General features: G+C 51.7%; 6 protein-coding genes across 6 annotated transcripts; 1 reads left to right on the top strand and 5 right to left on the bottom strand.

The window, feature by feature from the left end:
- Positions 1-1,234: 1,234 nt before the first annotated feature.
- CDV56_105973 (uncharacterized protein) lies at positions 1,235-1,780 on the bottom strand (the record flags this gene model as incomplete). Its single annotated transcript, XM_026759592.1, has 3 exons — positions 1,235-1,367; positions 1,461-1,654; positions 1,712-1,780. 3 exons carry the CDS (start codon positions 1,778-1,780, stop codon positions 1,235-1,237), a joined length of 396 nt encoding a protein of 131 aa, XP_026611893.1.
- A 1,158-nt stretch (positions 1,781-2,938) lies between these two features.
- BIO2 (biotin synthase) lies at positions 2,939-4,176 on the bottom strand (the record flags this gene model as incomplete). Its single annotated transcript, XM_026759426.1, has 2 exons — positions 2,939-3,907; positions 3,961-4,176. The coding sequence occupies 2 exons, from the start codon at positions 4,174-4,176 to the stop codon at positions 2,939-2,941; spliced, it is 1,185 nt and encodes a 394-aa protein (XP_026611892.1).
- Positions 4,177-5,187: 1,011 nt separating this feature from the next.
- Positions 5,188-7,815, bottom strand: bioDA (adenosylmethionine-8-amino-7-oxononanoate aminotransferase; the record flags this gene model as incomplete). Its single annotated transcript, XM_026759153.1, has 5 exons — positions 5,188-5,360; positions 5,438-6,051; positions 6,101-7,431; positions 7,482-7,581; positions 7,631-7,815. The coding sequence occupies 5 exons, from the start codon at positions 7,813-7,815 to the stop codon at positions 5,188-5,190; spliced, it is 2,403 nt and encodes an 800-aa protein (XP_026611891.1).
- A 700-nt stretch (positions 7,816-8,515) lies between these two features.
- On the top strand, positions 8,516-9,782 carry CDV56_105392 (aminotransferase class I/II-fold pyridoxal phosphate-dependent enzyme; the record flags this gene model as incomplete). Its single annotated transcript, XM_026759011.1, has 2 exons — positions 8,516-9,251; positions 9,310-9,782. The coding sequence occupies 2 exons, from the start codon at positions 8,516-8,518 to the stop codon at positions 9,780-9,782; spliced, it is 1,209 nt and encodes a 402-aa protein (XP_026611890.1).
- A 143-nt stretch (positions 9,783-9,925) lies between these two features.
- CDV56_105297 (uncharacterized protein) lies at positions 9,926-10,828 on the bottom strand (the record flags this gene model as incomplete). The annotated part of the gene is made up of 1 exon (XM_026758916.1): positions 9,926-10,828. The coding sequence occupies one exon, from the start codon at positions 10,826-10,828 to the stop codon at positions 9,926-9,928; it is 903 nt and encodes a 300-aa protein (XP_026611889.1).
- Positions 10,829-12,828: 2,000 nt separating this feature from the next.
- On the bottom strand, positions 12,829-16,176 carry CDV56_104882 (cation-translocating P-type ATPase; the record flags this gene model as incomplete). The annotated part of the gene is made up of 4 exons (XM_026758501.1): positions 12,829-13,455; positions 13,510-15,565; positions 15,618-15,883; positions 15,943-16,176. The coding sequence occupies 4 exons, from the start codon at positions 16,174-16,176 to the stop codon at positions 12,829-12,831; spliced, it is 3,183 nt and encodes a 1,060-aa protein (XP_026611888.1).
- Between the last annotated feature and the right edge of the window lie 475 nt (positions 16,177-16,651).

Genomic DNA, 16,651 nt, shown 5'->3' with positions numbered 1-16,651 from the left:
GGGAGGAGGTGCGGGGAGCGGGTGTGGTGGTCTTCTTCGCGGCAGCAACTGCTCCATTAAAGCCGAGCCGACCGTTATCAGCGGTTCGGTACATTGAAAAGAACCTTGGATCACCTCTCTGGTGAATGATGTCCCTCAGGCATACCCGCAGCCTTGTGTAGTACTAGGAAAAACCGAGGAATTAGTGCTTAATTCTCATTGCGACTGGGAGCTTTGACTGCGTCGATTCTGAGAGAATCAACCTCGGAGAAACCAAGGAAATCCTCACTTTTCCCCAGCAGAGCCGAAGAAAAGCTGAAAATCTCCGCTTCTTCCGAGAATCCTGGTCTCGCTTTTGAGCGCGTGCGTTCTCACTTACCTGGCAGACATTGGTGGTTATGAGGGACCTCAACGATCCCAAGCGGCAATTGATCCTCGAGCACCACGGGGTGTTTTCAGAGAGCCCGTCACATCGCTAATTGTTGGCTGTTTGCCAATTTCTGCTCTAGTATGCTGATTACCTGGATGTTTTCAACAATCTCTGCTGTGTCAAAAGGTGTTTCATCAGAAATTGGAGGTAGTCGGCCCACTCCTCTACCGAGGCCCCTCGCTTCCGGTCAATCGGCCAAAGTTGAGGAATTTGCCCTTGTTGATGCGGATGAGGACTTGACAATTGTCACAGGGGTCCCGCAGGCTCCCCAGATCCTCCGAGACAGTCGATCATCGTAGGCGGGGGCGATGTGTATGTAGCGGTTGCATAAAGCCAACCCATACACCCGCTCCGCCTTCTTTGGTTTCATCCCTGCCATTTGTAAGTTAAATGTTTCGGGGGATAGCACGGGATGGTACAAACATCAGAAGTTTGCGGAGGGGATACGTCTCCCCACAACGGCCAAACAGCGTGCCCCTCGCCCCTCGAGCTCGGATGGTTGGCGTCCAAGTTACACCACTGTCCATACCTAGACAGCGGTTAATGGTCGGGGGTATGCCAAACAATTGAAGCTCTGCTTTACCCTGTAAATTCGATAGAGGAACATCTTAGCATGTCTTGTCCATGCTTTTGGCTTTCACTTTCAATCATAGGACTCTCTCCAGTAAGGTCTGAGGACGGCTGAACGGTAGAGGTCTGCAATGCCATGTAGGTTCTACTCCCGAGGTAATTCCGTCTGGGATGTGAAAGGCTGGCGCAACAGGAATGATCGAGAAAAACGTAAGCTCTCGTATGATTCCAGGGTGTAATGGAATCTTCTTCTCTTCACGATAGTAATTCATCAGGAAGCCCCAGGATCAACGACGCAAGGAACGGGACAATCTCATCTTCTAAAAGACATGCCGGATCGTCGACAAGTTCAACCAAGTCTTTGTGGCCAAATAGCCAGAAGATGCTTCTGTTCGAGCCAATCATCTAGGAAACGCCTTTTTAACTCTGTCAGAACTATCGTTATAGGGTAAAACCCCAGATATGGCAAGGTAGTACTTACGAGGCCAGCCTGAGGATAATACTCGTCGATTTCAGGAGGTAGCGTTCCAGGGGCTGTTTGTATGCACTTTTGAGCTCATTTTCTTTGAGCAGAAGTGCATTCCGTGCACTTGAATCGATGGCTGTCTTTGGTGCCAGACTTATACTCTGGATCTCGACACGCCCATCCAGGTCTATGGTTGAGCAATTGTTCAACTTAAATGGCAAAGAGTTAGTAGTGGTAATTGACAGATTGGACATGCTGTTACTCACTTTTGCCTGGAAGACGCTGATGGTTCTCTCTGTAAGCTCCATGGGCGAACCAGAGATTCTCTGGACCATTGAAGCTGGAGCGATGAAGAGCACAATTGGTTCATGTCTTCTTTTTGAAGATATGTCTTGATACAGCATAGAGTCGAGTTTGTCAGTAGTAGCTGTCAACAATACTAAACAACTCGACTAAAAGGTGTCTAGACAACCATTTCTAGCGTAGTAGAAATAGTAGTGCAGTGCATGTTCAAAAGTAGCAGGCAAAGTATTTGAAGTCCTGATATATTAAAGCCTGGCAGCCAACAAGAGAGTACGCAAGAGGAAGAAGCAATGCAGGGTGATCTAGGAGAGCTGGAAGGCATTCATCAAGCAGACTCCTCTCCTAACAGCATGAAGTGAATACATCTAAGTATCTATTCACTGTGTCATCTATATGGCTGTGAATGTAGTATATCTCTATTGATGTCTTAGTTAATGCATCTAAGCATGTCACTATGGCCATTTATATGGCTGTGAATGTAGTATAGTGCTTATAATATCTCATCTTCATATCCTCTCCTTCAACTTCTCTCTTCCACTGACTTACCCAACACCATTGTCATCATCATCAAAATCAAGTCTCTTTTAAATATATCCTACAAAATGTTGCTACAAGAAGATTTGCGTGCTTCAGCTTCAATCGAAGCCTATATCAGCAAGAGTTATCAATCAGACTCTCAAAGGGCATTTGTATGCTCTTTCGCAGTAGGAGGATGGTTGTTGGCATAACCCTACCACCTATCCTTTGGTGGTCTTCTTTCCAAGATGGTGCCCACTAGACAATTGGAATTGAGAGTCAACTTTAGGTGGCACAAGCAGAGTCGGAAGAAAATCTGGGGATGGTATGGGTTATTCGACGAACAAGGGCAGAGGAAGAACGGATTAGTGCTTTCCAGGTTGGAATATATGCTAAGTAGCAATGGCTGACTGGCTTTTAATCGGTAATTCGACATTGCTGCCTTCAATTCTTTTGATGTTGTTTGTTAGGTATGTTTGGACTGAAAGGTGCCGTAGCATGGACATGATTTTACCGCAAGTTGTTTTGAAGTCAGGTCAGGAGGCGTAGACAAGGCCATCATGGGATAGTAGAATGCCTGTCCGACAAGGATCGTTACTATTTTGCATCTAGGTGGCTAAAGGTACAAATAAAGACATGCTGGCTTGATATCATTCGGATAGACTATGAGGGGTCTACGAGCTAGCTGCGGCCGGCGCAGCAGATGCACTATCATGGGCAACGGGGGCCGCCTCGACGGCAGGCTGTGGTTGCGTGGAGCCCTCCTTCTCAAAGCTACGCATGGGATAGAAACCCCAGCGCTCAAACATCTCCCGGTCCTCGTCCCAGCCGTTGCAATCCGTCGTCAACATCTTCTCGCCGGTGAAGACGGCGTTGGCGCCGGCCATGAAGCAGGCGACCTGCTGTTCCTCCGACAGCGAGATCCGGCCCGCCGCGAGACGGACGATGGTAGCAGGCAGGACGATACGAGCGGTCGCAATGGTGCGCAGCAGCTTGTCGAAGGGGATCATCTTGCGGTCGCCGAGCGGGGTGCCCTTGATCGGAACGAGGGCGTTGACGGGGAACGATTCCGGGTGGGAGGGGAGGTTAGCGACGGTGTGGATGAGGCCGATACGGTCGGAGTCGGCCTCGCCGAGCCCGAGGATGCCGCCGGAGCAGACGTTGATGCCGGCGTCGCGGACGTGCGAGAGGGTCTGCAGGCGCTCGTCGTAGGAGCGGGTGGTGATGATGGACGGGTAGAACTCGCGCGAGGTGTCGAGGTTGTGGTTGTAGGCGGTCAGGCCGGCGTCCTTGAGCTCCTTGGCCTGGTTCTCGTCGATCATGCCGAGCGTCACGCAGACTTCCATGCCCATGGCGCGCACGCCCGAGACCATCTCCTTGATGTTTTTGAGGCTTGTCTTGCGGCCGCGCATGTCGCGCCAGGCGGCGCCCATGCAGAACCGGGTGCTGCCGTTGTCCTTGGCGATGCGGGCGGCCTTGAGGACCTCGTCGACGGGGCTCATCTTGGTGGCTTTGAGGCCGGTGCTGTACCGGGAGGATTGTGCGCAGTAGGAGCAGTCTTCGCTGCAGCCGCCAGTCTTGATGTTCATCAGGGTACACATCTGGATGGCGGCCGGGTCATGGAAGCGGCGGTGGACGGCGGCCTGCTCGGTCAGTATGCCATTGAAAGAACGTAAATGAGATGAGATTGACCTACCGCAGCGTAAGTCAATTGGTTCAGAGGAGTCTCATAGATCTGTTGGACCTCTTCCCGAGACCAGTTGGTGCGCGGGGCCGTGGCCGCGGTTGCTTCTTGGAGCGCAGGAGGGATACGGTTGGCTATTAGTGACGCTGCACTAGGAGGAGCTTGGACAGTGCCATAGGACCTCCTCAGAAGGGCCCTGGGCAGGGACCGCGACAGAGAAAGTGACATGATGGTAGAGTGTGATGTATGTGATGGTGGAGGGGAAAGTAAATGACACGAGGGAGAGCGATAATAATCGTCAATACAGAGACTAAACGATTAGACTCAAGGCTCTTCGCATCTGTATTGGACCTCGGGAGTTGTGGACTGTGGACAGACAGAGGGCGATTGCGGGAGAAGAGGGGCAGCACACTTTGTCTTCTTAGTGATTCAGCAATATGCAATAATAATAAGAAGATGATAATAAGATGTGGGGAGGGGTTGGAGAGAAAAAGAGATCCAATAAGGTTGCCGCTAATTGGAATCAGCACTTTGCAGAGTAATCCCAGTTCTACAGAGTAAGGTAGGAGTCAAAGATTGCTACTTATTATTGTTGACCCCAACAGCATCCATCCAGCGGTTGAGTTCAGGAACTGATCATGTCCGGCTCCACAAGTCTTGCTATCAATTAATGCCTTCATATTATAATATTATCATCGCAATAAAATGCAGAAACAAGACACCGACAACTCCGAAGTCAACACTTTGACTCTGTCAGCTAAGTTAGTAGTCTGATGAATGTAGATCCTCCAGTTGCCCCTCTATCCTACTGATTCTGGTGGGAGAAGACTCCGCTGTCCCTGGCTGGATTTCTTGATGGACCAATCGAATCGACTGATCGGTCAAATGGAACTTGCGCTTCAATAGTAGTTATCTTTGGACTGATGCAAATCGATTTCATAATAACACACTGAAGATTCTGATTGGTAATTGACCTTTTCAACTCTCTGTTCGGGCCGTCGGTGAGGGATCAGAACTTGGCGCATACAAGAGAATATGCAGATTGCAGATTATCCACATCTCAGTTCTGGTTTGATTTTGAAAGAAAGAATTAGATCCGTCTCGTCTAGCTCGATTCTAGAATCCATGGTCTGGCGAATTCGGACCAGTGTTTTCCGAGGATCGCACTCAGAACCATGTACCTTATGTACAAAGTATGGTGGAATTGATAACTCCTAATATTTTGCACCTTACAATCCATTAGAGCAACGCCGACCGGAGCAACCCTTCCAATCCTCGCAAGGTCTCGGGTTTCGACGTGACGCTCGACATGAGATAGAGCACATTTCCCAGCACTCTCGAATGGACGTTAAACTTTGGCCCGCCCGCACACAATCTTTCCTGCAACCCCTTGGCTGCGGTGGAGGTATAGCCTACAAGCAGTGGAGACGACGTCACATGTTAGCCGGCTAGAATCGGTCATAATCTTCATGCTGAGGACTAAACTTACCTCCGCCTTGGGCGTCTCGCAGTGAGATACTGAGCACGGTGCCAATAGCGAAAACGCTCTCGACCGAGTCCGCGTATGACAGGTCACGCAGCAGATCGCGGGACCACACAGACCAGACCTCCGGGAAATTCTCTTCCCCAGAGTCAGACACATCGACGGTTCCTGCCGTGGATCGCGGGTGTGCTTTCCAGTCATCGCGGTACACATTCCATGACCCACTGCTTTCGAGCTTCATCATGGCGCGCAGGGAATCCACCGCGACCGTGCAGCCCACGGCGTGCGCGGTATAACTGTGTCCGTGCAGCAAGGCGTCGCTCTTTTCGGGACTGGAGAATGCTTGGAAAATCTCCTCGCTCGCAAGCGTGGTGCAGAGAGGTAGAAGCCCGCCTGTCAGGAGTTTCGCGTTCACAGCGATATCGGGATGGACGTTCAGGAAGGAGGCAGCAGTCTTGCGTCCGAGACGGTAGAGTCCGGTAAAGACCTCGTCGAAGATGATCGGAAGACCTGACCAGGATGTCTCCGGTCCTGGCCTGTTTGTATTTGTAGCGTTGGCTGTGAAGAGCTCCGGGTGACTGCGGACAACGTCTGCGAGGCATCGTTGGAATAGGGGATCACTAACGAATCATGTGAGCGACTGCCTTTATTATTAATTTGCAAACTTACCAAAAGAGCATGCCACCGGCTCCGAGAATAATAGGCTCCATTATGAGAGAACCAAACTTCATTCCTTGCCTGTGGACCAGGTCTTCGATCGTAGTGCGTATGAAATCTCTGTAGCGTTCTCCCACATCTGATTCCATACGGGCGTCCAGGTCAAATACAGAGTTCAACGATGAAAACTCGAGATCCTCGCCCAAATAGTCTTTGAGAACCTTGGGAATCTCAACCTTCCAGGTCCCTTGAGACAGTTTCACCAGGGGAAAGTCGAACCAGTACCCGCGACCGCGGTACCACTCGACCTTCTGATTATAAGTCGACGGCTCCGAGCAATCCATGACCCCGATCGTGTCGCCATGGTAGCTCCCCTTGAGACCTAGGATACTGATCTGTTCCTTGCTGGCATCCCACCCGTAGCGATGGCAGGCCGCACGAAGACCCATCTTCACAGCCACTTCCATCCCTGTGCTTCCATTGTCAGTGTAGAAGACCTTCTGAAGCCGAGGGTTTCCGAGACTCTCTTTCAGGAGCTCTGCGAGTGATAGCGCTGGCTCGTGAACGTTTCCAGCAAACATGACATGTCCATATCGTCCAGCTGCGTACGCAGCCGACAAGGCAAGCTCTGGGTTGCCATGCCCAAGACCTTGAGTCCACCACGACGCTGAGCCGTCAAAGGTTGGCTGCAAACTACCCTGGTCTGCATTGCCGCTCGACCCAAATGTTTGAAAGTAGTCGTCGTGTGCAGAGTCGATCACAGTGATATCCTTGGCAGTCATGCCATGGTGCTGCGTAAAAGGGTACCATATCGTATCATGGGCCCGACTAGCCATGGACTCTAGACGATCGATTCTCTCGGCGTTCCTCGCCGCTAGCTCATCCAACAGACCTTGAACGTCTGTTTCCTGCGCGACTTGCTGATAGTAGCCTGTCATGGCCTCCTCGTCCTGCGCCTGGGACGCTGCATCCTGCGACTGTGGACGCTTGGGAGGCTGTGGCAATGGTACAAGGGGAATGCTCTTATTGCGGAAGTAGTCGCCCAGGTATTCATGGTTCTTGTAGTAATCGTCGCGGAACAGGAGCACAGAATTGACATCGTAGCCGCGAAGCAGTAGTGATTCGTAGGCCGAGATGGAAGACGAGATTCCCCCAAGTCGCGAATCTGCGACGAGAACCACCGGCAAACGAAGGGGCCGGTAAAGATCCGCCTGCGAGTTACCATTCGGTCCAGGCGAATGGACGCCACCGGCGGTCTCTACGAGAGCGAAGCTGATTCCGGTGCGAGCCCAGTCGGAGAGTGTCCTGTGGACGGAACCGAGGATATCGTCGTCCCGAGGGATCTATCTTATTAGCTTTTTCCGCGGAGCAGCAATTGCTCGACAGAACATACCACGAAGTTTTTCTGTTGAGCAGCGATATGCGGGCTCACCGGCTCATCGAATTGATACAGACATTTGGTCAAAGTGCCGGCCGCATGACGTTGGATATGCCTGTCATGGATTAGACGTCTGCTTGAACAGGGATTCAGCAAGAACAAACCTATCATCTGCCTCATCCAATGGCCCTGTAGAGACGGGCTTCAAGAACGCAGCCTTTTCGGCCTTGCGACGTTGTACTGCATTGCATAGAATGGTGGACACGATGGTCTTGCCTACATCGGTGTTGGCGCCGTAGACTTGGTGGGCACGCAGAGTGCGCCACAAGGCCGCTCGAACCGGAGGCATCAGATCAATTAGCCTGTTGTTATGACCTGGACGGCGAGTATCTCACTATTCAAGTTAGAGATGTGATGATATATCGATGGTTAGCCGCATAGCCGCATTGCCGCATTGCCGACTATAAGCAGCGCAATGACAATCTTATCTCGGTGAATCATCTTCTTCCATGGATCCATAATACTTGGCTGTTGGACCGTGGACCATTACTACCTACGGAGTACGTATTACTAATTTACTGGTTTGGCCGAGGCATCCATCAGGCGCTAAGGCTAATCAGGTTACCTGCCAGCCCACTAAGGCACCAATGCCAAACAGTTGATCCCCAACAGCAGGAAACAGATGGATCATGGTTCCTGGCAGTGCACAGTTTGGCCAATTAGTGCTTTTGCTGCTTATTTTCCGGAAGCAATGACCACATCTGTATTATTATGATTATTATTATTATTATTATTGTCAAAATGTGTCACACAAGGTATGAACCCTGAAAGTACCGATAGCCGGTCCACCACAACGATGCTCTTGATCGCCGGGCTCCACGTACCGGTGTGCTGGTGCTGGATGGTTATGTCCTTATTTCACTTAGTCTATCTACCCCAGATCAGCTTGTCCCTTGCATTTTTCGATAGTCTGTTCACTGTTGAGTCTGAGCTTCCACCATAGCCAGTTTCTAATGGCTAGTTCCCCTCCCAAGTCCCTCCGGGATTCAATGCGTCAAGCCCTCCTTCGCAGAGAAGCCAAGTCCTCTCGCCGACGGTTGACCGTGTTACCTCAATCATCAGTAGATTTCTCCTCGAATGATTTCCTGTCGCTCTCGTCATCTCCAGTTTTTCGAGAACGCTTTCTAGAGCTCCTCCACCAAGCTCCCCCGCTGTACCCGTTCGCCAGCGGAGGGTCGCGTCTGTTGGACGGCAACTCAACATATGCAGAGGAACTCGAAAATTTCATTGCAGAGTTCCACGGCGCTCCCAGTGGACTCCTGTTCAATTCCGGCTTCGACGCCAACGTCGGTGTCTTCTCCTGCATCCCCCAGCCGGGTGACTTGATCGTGTACGATGAACTCATCCATGCGAGCGCGCGCGAGGGCATGCGGTTATCGAGAGCAGGCAAACGGGTGATGTTCTCGCACAGCTCACCCCGCAGCCTGGAAGAAGTCCTCGAATCGCATATCGCGGACGATCCTCTGGTCCAGAATGGCTCGCGGAACGTCTTTATCGCCATCGAGTCCATCTACAGCATGGATGGCGACATTGCACCGATCCAGGACTTTATCCGAGTCGTCGATCGGCTCCTGCCCCGAGGCAATGGCTATTTCATCGTCGACGAGGCGCACGCTACGGGGGTGTTTGGGCCCCGTGGTGCGGGCGTTGTCCAGGGGCTAGGCGTGGAGAAGCGCATGTTCATCAGGGTGCATACATTCGGCAAAGCGCTGGCAAGTCACGGTGGTGAGTCAATTTCTCCATTCTAATCAAGGGACAAGGAAACTCACACTCGCCTGGGTAGCCATTGTGCTCTGTTGCCCCGACACAAGAGACTACCTGATCAACTACGCTCGGAGCTTGATCTACACTACCGCCATGGGATTCCCCTTCCTGGCTTCCATACGCGCTGCCTACGAGCTCCTTTCGGAGGGCGAGACGGTGCAGCATCAGAGCAAACTCCAGCAGCTGGTCGCGTACTTCCGGGACCGCCTCGCAGAGGTGGACTCCTGGGACCCCGCAGCCTTCGAAGTGGATCATTTTCCGACGTCCCCCATCTTCTCCGTGCGTAGCCGCTTCCCGCGCCAGTTGGCCGCGGCGTGTCAGCAAAAGGGGTTTGTGGTCCGGGCCATCATGGCGCCTACTGTTCCTGCCGGTAGGGAGCGGGTGAGGGTCTGCCTCCATGCTGGCAATACGACGGAGGAAATTGATGGGTTGGTTGATACGTTCAAGGTTTGGTTGAGCCAGACGACGGAGAAGAAGGTTGCTAGATTATGACATGTTGATGAATGATTTAACTAGCTGCAGTACAAAAGAAATGCAGTATTGAGGGCGATCATAAACTCATAGCACATAACACCAACGAACGGCTCTAAGAACTGCATAGAAGCAGCAACTCCCCATACAAAACAATGGAAAAATCAGGATGACCACACTGCGCGACAGGTCGGGCAGGTAGGAGAACCTCGTCGGTTTTCAAATGTAGCAATCCACTGGTCGATGCAGGCTTTGTGGTAATTCGTCCCGCACTGATTCCTGCAGTATACAAGGTCGTCAAGGTTTTCTTCTTCGGGGCCATCGCGGTCCTCGTTGTCGGACGCTGTGCCCGACACATCATTTTCATTTTCATCATCGTTGTCTCCGTCCTCTTCTCGGTCGACATTCGATCCTTCGTCGTCTTCCTCACTATCTTGTCCTCGTAGAGGACACATGCAGATTCCACAGTCTCCTTCAATTGGCTTACGGGTCGTTCTCCGCTCCCTCTGAGGGACGGTTGGCTCCTCCGCCGCACGATTGACGACAGCTGGCGACGAAGTCTCCGTAGATGTTCGGCTGGGAGAAGGTCCCTCCTCCCTATTTTCCCGTCCCTCTTCCCCTGTCTCAATGGCAGCCGACCGCTCCGAGCGCGTCGGTCTTGAAACTCTCTCAGTGACACGCTGCTCACCCGCTGACCTTGCCAACCGTGCCTGACTGTTCGCGTGTTCCCGGAGAGATTTCAGCACAGCAGCTAGAACACTCTGCTCCTCGAACGCCCGCAGCTTGGCCCGCCAGTCTCCGACCAGGTTGTCTGCCTGGTTTTGATGCCAGCGTGTGCAGAGCACTAGCGGGGCTAGCTCAATGAGCAGACTGTCGATGGAGAAGCCGCGCTGTAGGAGCCTGGTACCCTCGTTGAGAAGCCAGAAAGCCCTGTCTCGATTGTCTCTCCTCGTTGGCAGCTTGCAGCGGCGCCGTTGGGATACGGCGTACCCGTAGCAGTGGTTCTCGCATTGGGGGTAGACTCCGAGAATGGTGGATAGATGGGGGTATGATGATAGGTGAGACATGGTGCTTGCTAGAATGTAAAATGGGTATGTGATGCTACGAGGGTGTATCAATTGATCTCAGAGAAGGCGTACTCTGTAACAACTTGATAGACAAGAACGACCACAAGATATCTTGGGCCTTATATGTCCAACCCGGAATCCATCCAGCTTCATGACCCTGGCCACACAGCCACTGGCTAGAACTGCACTGACTGTGCCACAGCGCGCGATGTGTCTGAAAATATCCAGAGCCAAGGATCATTAACCTTATGAGGAAAGGCACCAAGGCATCCGCATTTGAGAACCTGCTTCGTGAGGATCAGGTAGCGCAATGCCCATGGTGCAGCCACACCTCGCTCATCGCAGGCCAATGACTGCCACAGCCAGACCAACACCGATAATTCAGGCATCGACATTCTTGAGCGCCATAGCGAGGCTTGCACAGTTAGCTTTGGGCTAATATTTTGAGAAAGGTATGGGGATGTCGGTGGTTACATCTAGCAGACACCTCCATTCCACAGTCGGTCCTGTCAGGGGGAGAAGTGCGCTATCTGCAGGTCACGACTCGCGTCACAGTGTTGGTCACTGATATCTCGATAAATGACCACCCAACTGCCCCGTCGTCCGGCGCTTAGCAGGGATCAGATGGCCCTCTTGCTACCCCATGTCTAGCCCCGTTTGCGGGATTGGTCGTTGCTGTTGGTGGCTCGTTTCGGGCATTTAGATGCTTGAAATAGCATACAGTATTCATTGAAGGCGGTGCATTGCTTCTAGGCGTTACGTCTTGGCCGTAATGGGAAACCACCAGTCTGTCTGGGCGTGGTAGGCATACTGGATCGTTGACTGAGAGGCTGGGTCAACTGCGCTTTACCATGGTATGCTCAAATAACCCCATAGATGCCTCTATTGCAAATATAGGTATGTATGCTCTTAGTTTATTTACCCCACTGGAGCTTTTCTTGAATGTGCGCATAGCAATAGGCCCAGTTAACGGCATATCAGGCTGCTTTCCGGCTGGAAAAGTGATCGTGACTACGGTACTACGTAGTAGTCACGTGATATTTGTTCTGTCATTGGCCCATGGTGCAACTTGGTGAGCAGGCAAGGTACCTGATGTTTGTCCTGCGGGAAATGGGCCTAGGTAAGGAGGGGGTAAAAAAAAAAAAAGGAAAAGAAAAAGATGATGACAAGGGTGGGATTCGAACCCACGCGGTTTCCCATTACGGCCTAAACGTAACACCTTAACCACTCGGTCACCTTGCCTGTTATTATTGAATATTGGTATGATATATGTCTTGCTTCCCAAAATTTAGGTGTCAAATGCTCATAGTGTGTGGTGTTTTACCACTATCTCCGCTGTAGTGGAAATATTTTCCATAAAATATTGTATGTATAAGTTTATGGTGTCTATGGGAGCTATATAGATAGCACTGTCTAATTTTATATTTGTTATCTGGTTGTTGTTGTTGTTGGCCTGTCTGTCATTGCGGAAGTGTTGTGGTGGAGGCCTGTACCCTATGAACTGAGAGTCTGTATGGATGGCTCTCATTATCATCGGTGCCCTCAAATCAACAGTAGTCAAGGTTAGGTAAGATTATAAGTTCTCATACCTACTTCATACAGTCTAGTTACAGCCGAATAAAAGTAAATAGGATTGCAATTGCATAGTCGACATATATTATGTGATCAAAGACATATACGCAGACTACAGAGTATGGATGCACCACTGCCCTTTTGAAAAACATGTCCACCTAACCCCTTAAATAGACTTCTTAGCATAGGTATAGGGAGCATGTATGCCATGCGGTTATATAGACAGGCATGTAGTCTCAGAGTTCTATGGACATAGCTATGGTCATTCCCATGAATCTGCAGAAGGGGGAAAAAGGAGAAAAAAAAAAAAGAAAAAAAGGCTCAAACCACTATATCTATTGACGATCTATACACATTGCTCAATGGAACGAGAAATGGCAAGTGGCCACTACTTCATTGTTGGGTCCAGGCCTGATTTGCAAGGCAGCTCAAACCATAGACTTTTCCACCTTCACGTCACCCGTCGCTTGGGTTTCGGACCTGCTCATGGTGGTATATCGACTGAAGTCCCTGAGCCTCTTCTCGCCGCCATTATCCTTTTGACGGGCCCGTCTGAAATAAATGCGCTTGCACCACTTCCAAGCCTCAACACCAAGGAAGAAAAGAACCGCTTCGACAAACACCACACCCCACTCCCAGGAGATACCGACATGTTTGAAAACAACGTCATTGATCACAGGGATGTACAGGATAGGGAAGGTCGTGACGAACCCGATCATGATGCCGCTGAACAAAAACTTGTTGCGCCAGACGTCAAACATCCACTGGGTGAAATAGCGCTTTGAACCGGGCTGCATGCGGAAGAAGCTGCGTCGCATATCGATCATTTCCCAGGCAAGGAAGAGAGCGAACCAGGTCATGCACACAAAGGTGGTGGCTCGGGCGCGGAACACACCGTCGCATTCCGTGCTGTAGTCGCTGTTGCAGCCCGAGGCCAGGTTACCATCCCCCCAGCCGAAGAGGACGAGGGAGAAAGATGCTAGACACAGAGCCGCCATCCAGACGCCGTAGACGAGGGTATCGACAATGACTTCCCAGGTGAAGATACCTTGTTTCTGTTGCCGTCAGTTTTCTATGCCTCAAAAGAGTTTCCTGATCAATGTACTTACGCTTTGAGGAGGACGGTCCATGATATCCGGAGCGGCAATTTCCATACCCAGTCCCATATCGGGGAGACCGGAGGTGATCATGATGATCCATAGAATCTCAACTGGTGCAATAGGAAACACAGACTGCCCATTGTCATCTTTGAAACAGAGACCGATCAGAAGCGTGAGGGCGAGGCCGACATTTTCCGCCAAAAGATGCAAGACGAATTTCTGAATGTTGTCGAATATACGACGACCCTCCTCAATCCCATTGATAATTGAAGCAAAGTTATCATCAGTCAACACCAGTTCCGATGCATCCTTGGCCACATCAGAGCCTGCCTGCCCCATTGCAATACCAACATCTGCCCGCTTCAAGGATGGAGAGTCATTGACTCCGTCACCGGTCATTGCCGCAAACCGACCCCGGCGATGAAGGGCATCAATCATCCGGACCTTGGTATTGGGAGCGCACCGAGCAATCACGGCGGGTAGAGTAGGCAACTCATCAATTTCCTCATCTGTCATTTTGTCGAACTGACTGGCAGTCATCACCATGGCGTCCGCAATATCTTTCGCAAGGCTGTCCATGTTCGCTGGAATGATGCCAACCTGCGCTGCAATTGCTCGCGCAGTACCGGGGTGGTCACCAGTGACCATGTGGACCGAGATCCCAGCGCGATAGCACTCTTCAATAGCGCCTGCAGTCTCAGGCCGGGGAGGGTCATACAGGCCGATGAGTCCACAGAAAATGAGATCTTTCTCCACTTCCTCGCGAGCAGGGACATCTTCCCCTTTGACAGGATGGTGGTTCTCCCGGCAGGCGAGGCAGAGGACCCGCAAGCCCTCCTTTGCGAGAGCTTCCATGTTCTGTAAGATTTCATCCTTGATGGTCTCATTCAAGGCGATCGGGTCGGAGCCAGCTGTCCAGGTGACGGAGCTGCAAGCCTCGAGAACCCGTTCCACCGCGCCCTTGGTGAAGATCATCTCCCGATCATCGTAGCTGTTCTTGAAGATGACTGACATCTTCTTCACGGTGGAATCGAACGGATATTCGGCTCTTTGGCGCCAGATAGGCTTCTCGCCTTTGGTCCAGCGATCGCGTCCCCATTTGAAGCGAGAGGCAAATACCTGAATCGCAATATCGGTCGGTTCACCACGAGCCTGCCATTCGTTGTTCTCGGACTTGTGCACATGGGCCAGGTTGGCCATTGCTGCCACGTTCAAGTATTGCTCCAGCAGAGGATTGTCCTTGAGCAGATCATCAGGCCTGGAAGCTTCTCCCTGAGCGTCAGGACCAACTTTGACCGGCGGATCAGGCAGCAGGCTCAGGTCGCCCTCTTCCGGGTTCAAGGGATTATTAGAAGCCCCGACCGAGAAGGTGCCAACAGAGGGAATCCAAGCCCGCTTGGCGACCATGCGCCCCTGGGTGAGGGTTCCCGTTTTGTCTGAGCAAATGTTAGTCACAGCGCCCAGGGCTTCAAGGGAATCAAGCTTCCGGACAATGACATGTCTTTCAACCATTTGCTTGGTGCCAACCGCCATGGTGATGGTCAGGACCACCACCAGGCAGGCAGGAATCATCGCGAGACCTGTTGCGACTGCGTAGATTATGACCTCCTTGTCATTGCGGAACTCATTGGCGCCCATGACGATGATGGCGAAAATCACGGCAATGACGAACAGGGCCAAAGCCAGTTTGGAGAGCTTGCGCTGGAGCGGTGTTCCAACATTGATTCCCAGGAATCGTCCCACGGCGTCTGTGCAGGTCAGGGTCCATGCCTGCACATACCACCGTTTCTTGGTTTCTCCCTCGGGACCGCGCTTGACGGGCCGCTTCCTGGAGTCGCTGGCACGAAGAGCGGCGGCGATGGCTCCAATCTCTGTTTTCATCCCGGTGCCGACGACAACGCCCCGAGCGCGGCCTCTCGTCACCGTGGATGAACTATACGCGATGTTCAAGCGATCGCCGGGCCCCGTGTCTGGGTCAAAGGTTGTATCGACCTCTTTTTGCACTGGCAGTGACTCGCCAGTCAGGAGGGCCTCGTCGGTTTCGAAATTCATAGCATCGACGAGCCTATCAGCTGTTAGCGAACAGAAAGGTACTTATCCGGTAACCTCATACGCACCGAAGATCTGCAGGAACTGTGTCTCCAACTTTGAGTTCGACCATGTCCCCAGGGACAATCTCGTTGGCAGGAATGGTGTTGGTTTTGCCATCACGCGTGACGGTTCCAGTGGGGGAACTCAACGATCGAAGGGAGTCCATCGTTTTCTCTGCGGCATAGTCTTGATAGACACCTACCACGATGTTCAAAGTAATGACAGCTCCAATGACACCACCTTCGATCCAGGATTGAATGCCGAAACTGACCGCCATGGCGATGATAAGGACCTGTCTGTCATCAGTATTTCCCATCCTGATCAGTCAGTATGACCAATGGAGAGACTAACAAGGATCATTGCATTGGCAATCTGCCTAATGACAATCTTGACCATTGAAACACCCTCTCCCCCCTCGAGCTCATTCGGACCATACTGTTCCAGTCTTCGCTTAGCTTCCGCCAATGTCAGACCCTCGTCTGAATCGACGGACAGCTCACGAAGGACATCCTCATAGCGAAGAGCGTGAGCAGGCTGAGACAAAGATTGAGAGTTGTCAGAGGGTTGCTTCTTCTGAGCACCCATGTTATTTATATTGAATGGTTCTTGTTCCAGTGAAGTTATCTTAAGGTGGCTTCATGTATATTGTATCTTCAAGTGAGTGAGAGTCCATACACAGAGACTTAACCAACTTCGAAACTAAAGCCTAGATTCCAGAATCGGATTATCCTCCCTGTTCCCTTGCGGGGGTATCGCGACGTATTTAAGTCGCTCCATCACAATCACCACCTCAACCGACCCAAACCCCCCGATGACGCGAACAGCGGTTCCAACCTTGGCATCCTTATCAATCCGTCCTCCTTTCCACCACACACCAATCACATTCCCAATCTGTCGCATACAGATGGGGGTATCGATCCAGAATCGTGGCCGAATTCCTTGGGTCGGTGCGCGAGTGTTTTGCCGCCTCCCCGGACCGATGACGCACACGACATCAGACACGCTGAAATCCCACCCACGTGAGCACGTTTCGGCCAGTGGACTCCAAGAAACCGCCAAC

The sequence above is a fragment of the Aspergillus thermomutatus genome (genome assembly GCF_002237265.1).
Source record: "Aspergillus thermomutatus strain HMR AF 39 chromosome Unknown NODE_200, whole genome shotgun sequence".
NCBI classification, from domain to species: domain Eukaryota; kingdom Fungi; phylum Ascomycota; class Eurotiomycetes; order Eurotiales; family Aspergillaceae; genus Aspergillus; species Aspergillus thermomutatus.
This window is presented reverse-complemented; position numbering and strand designations above follow the sequence as displayed.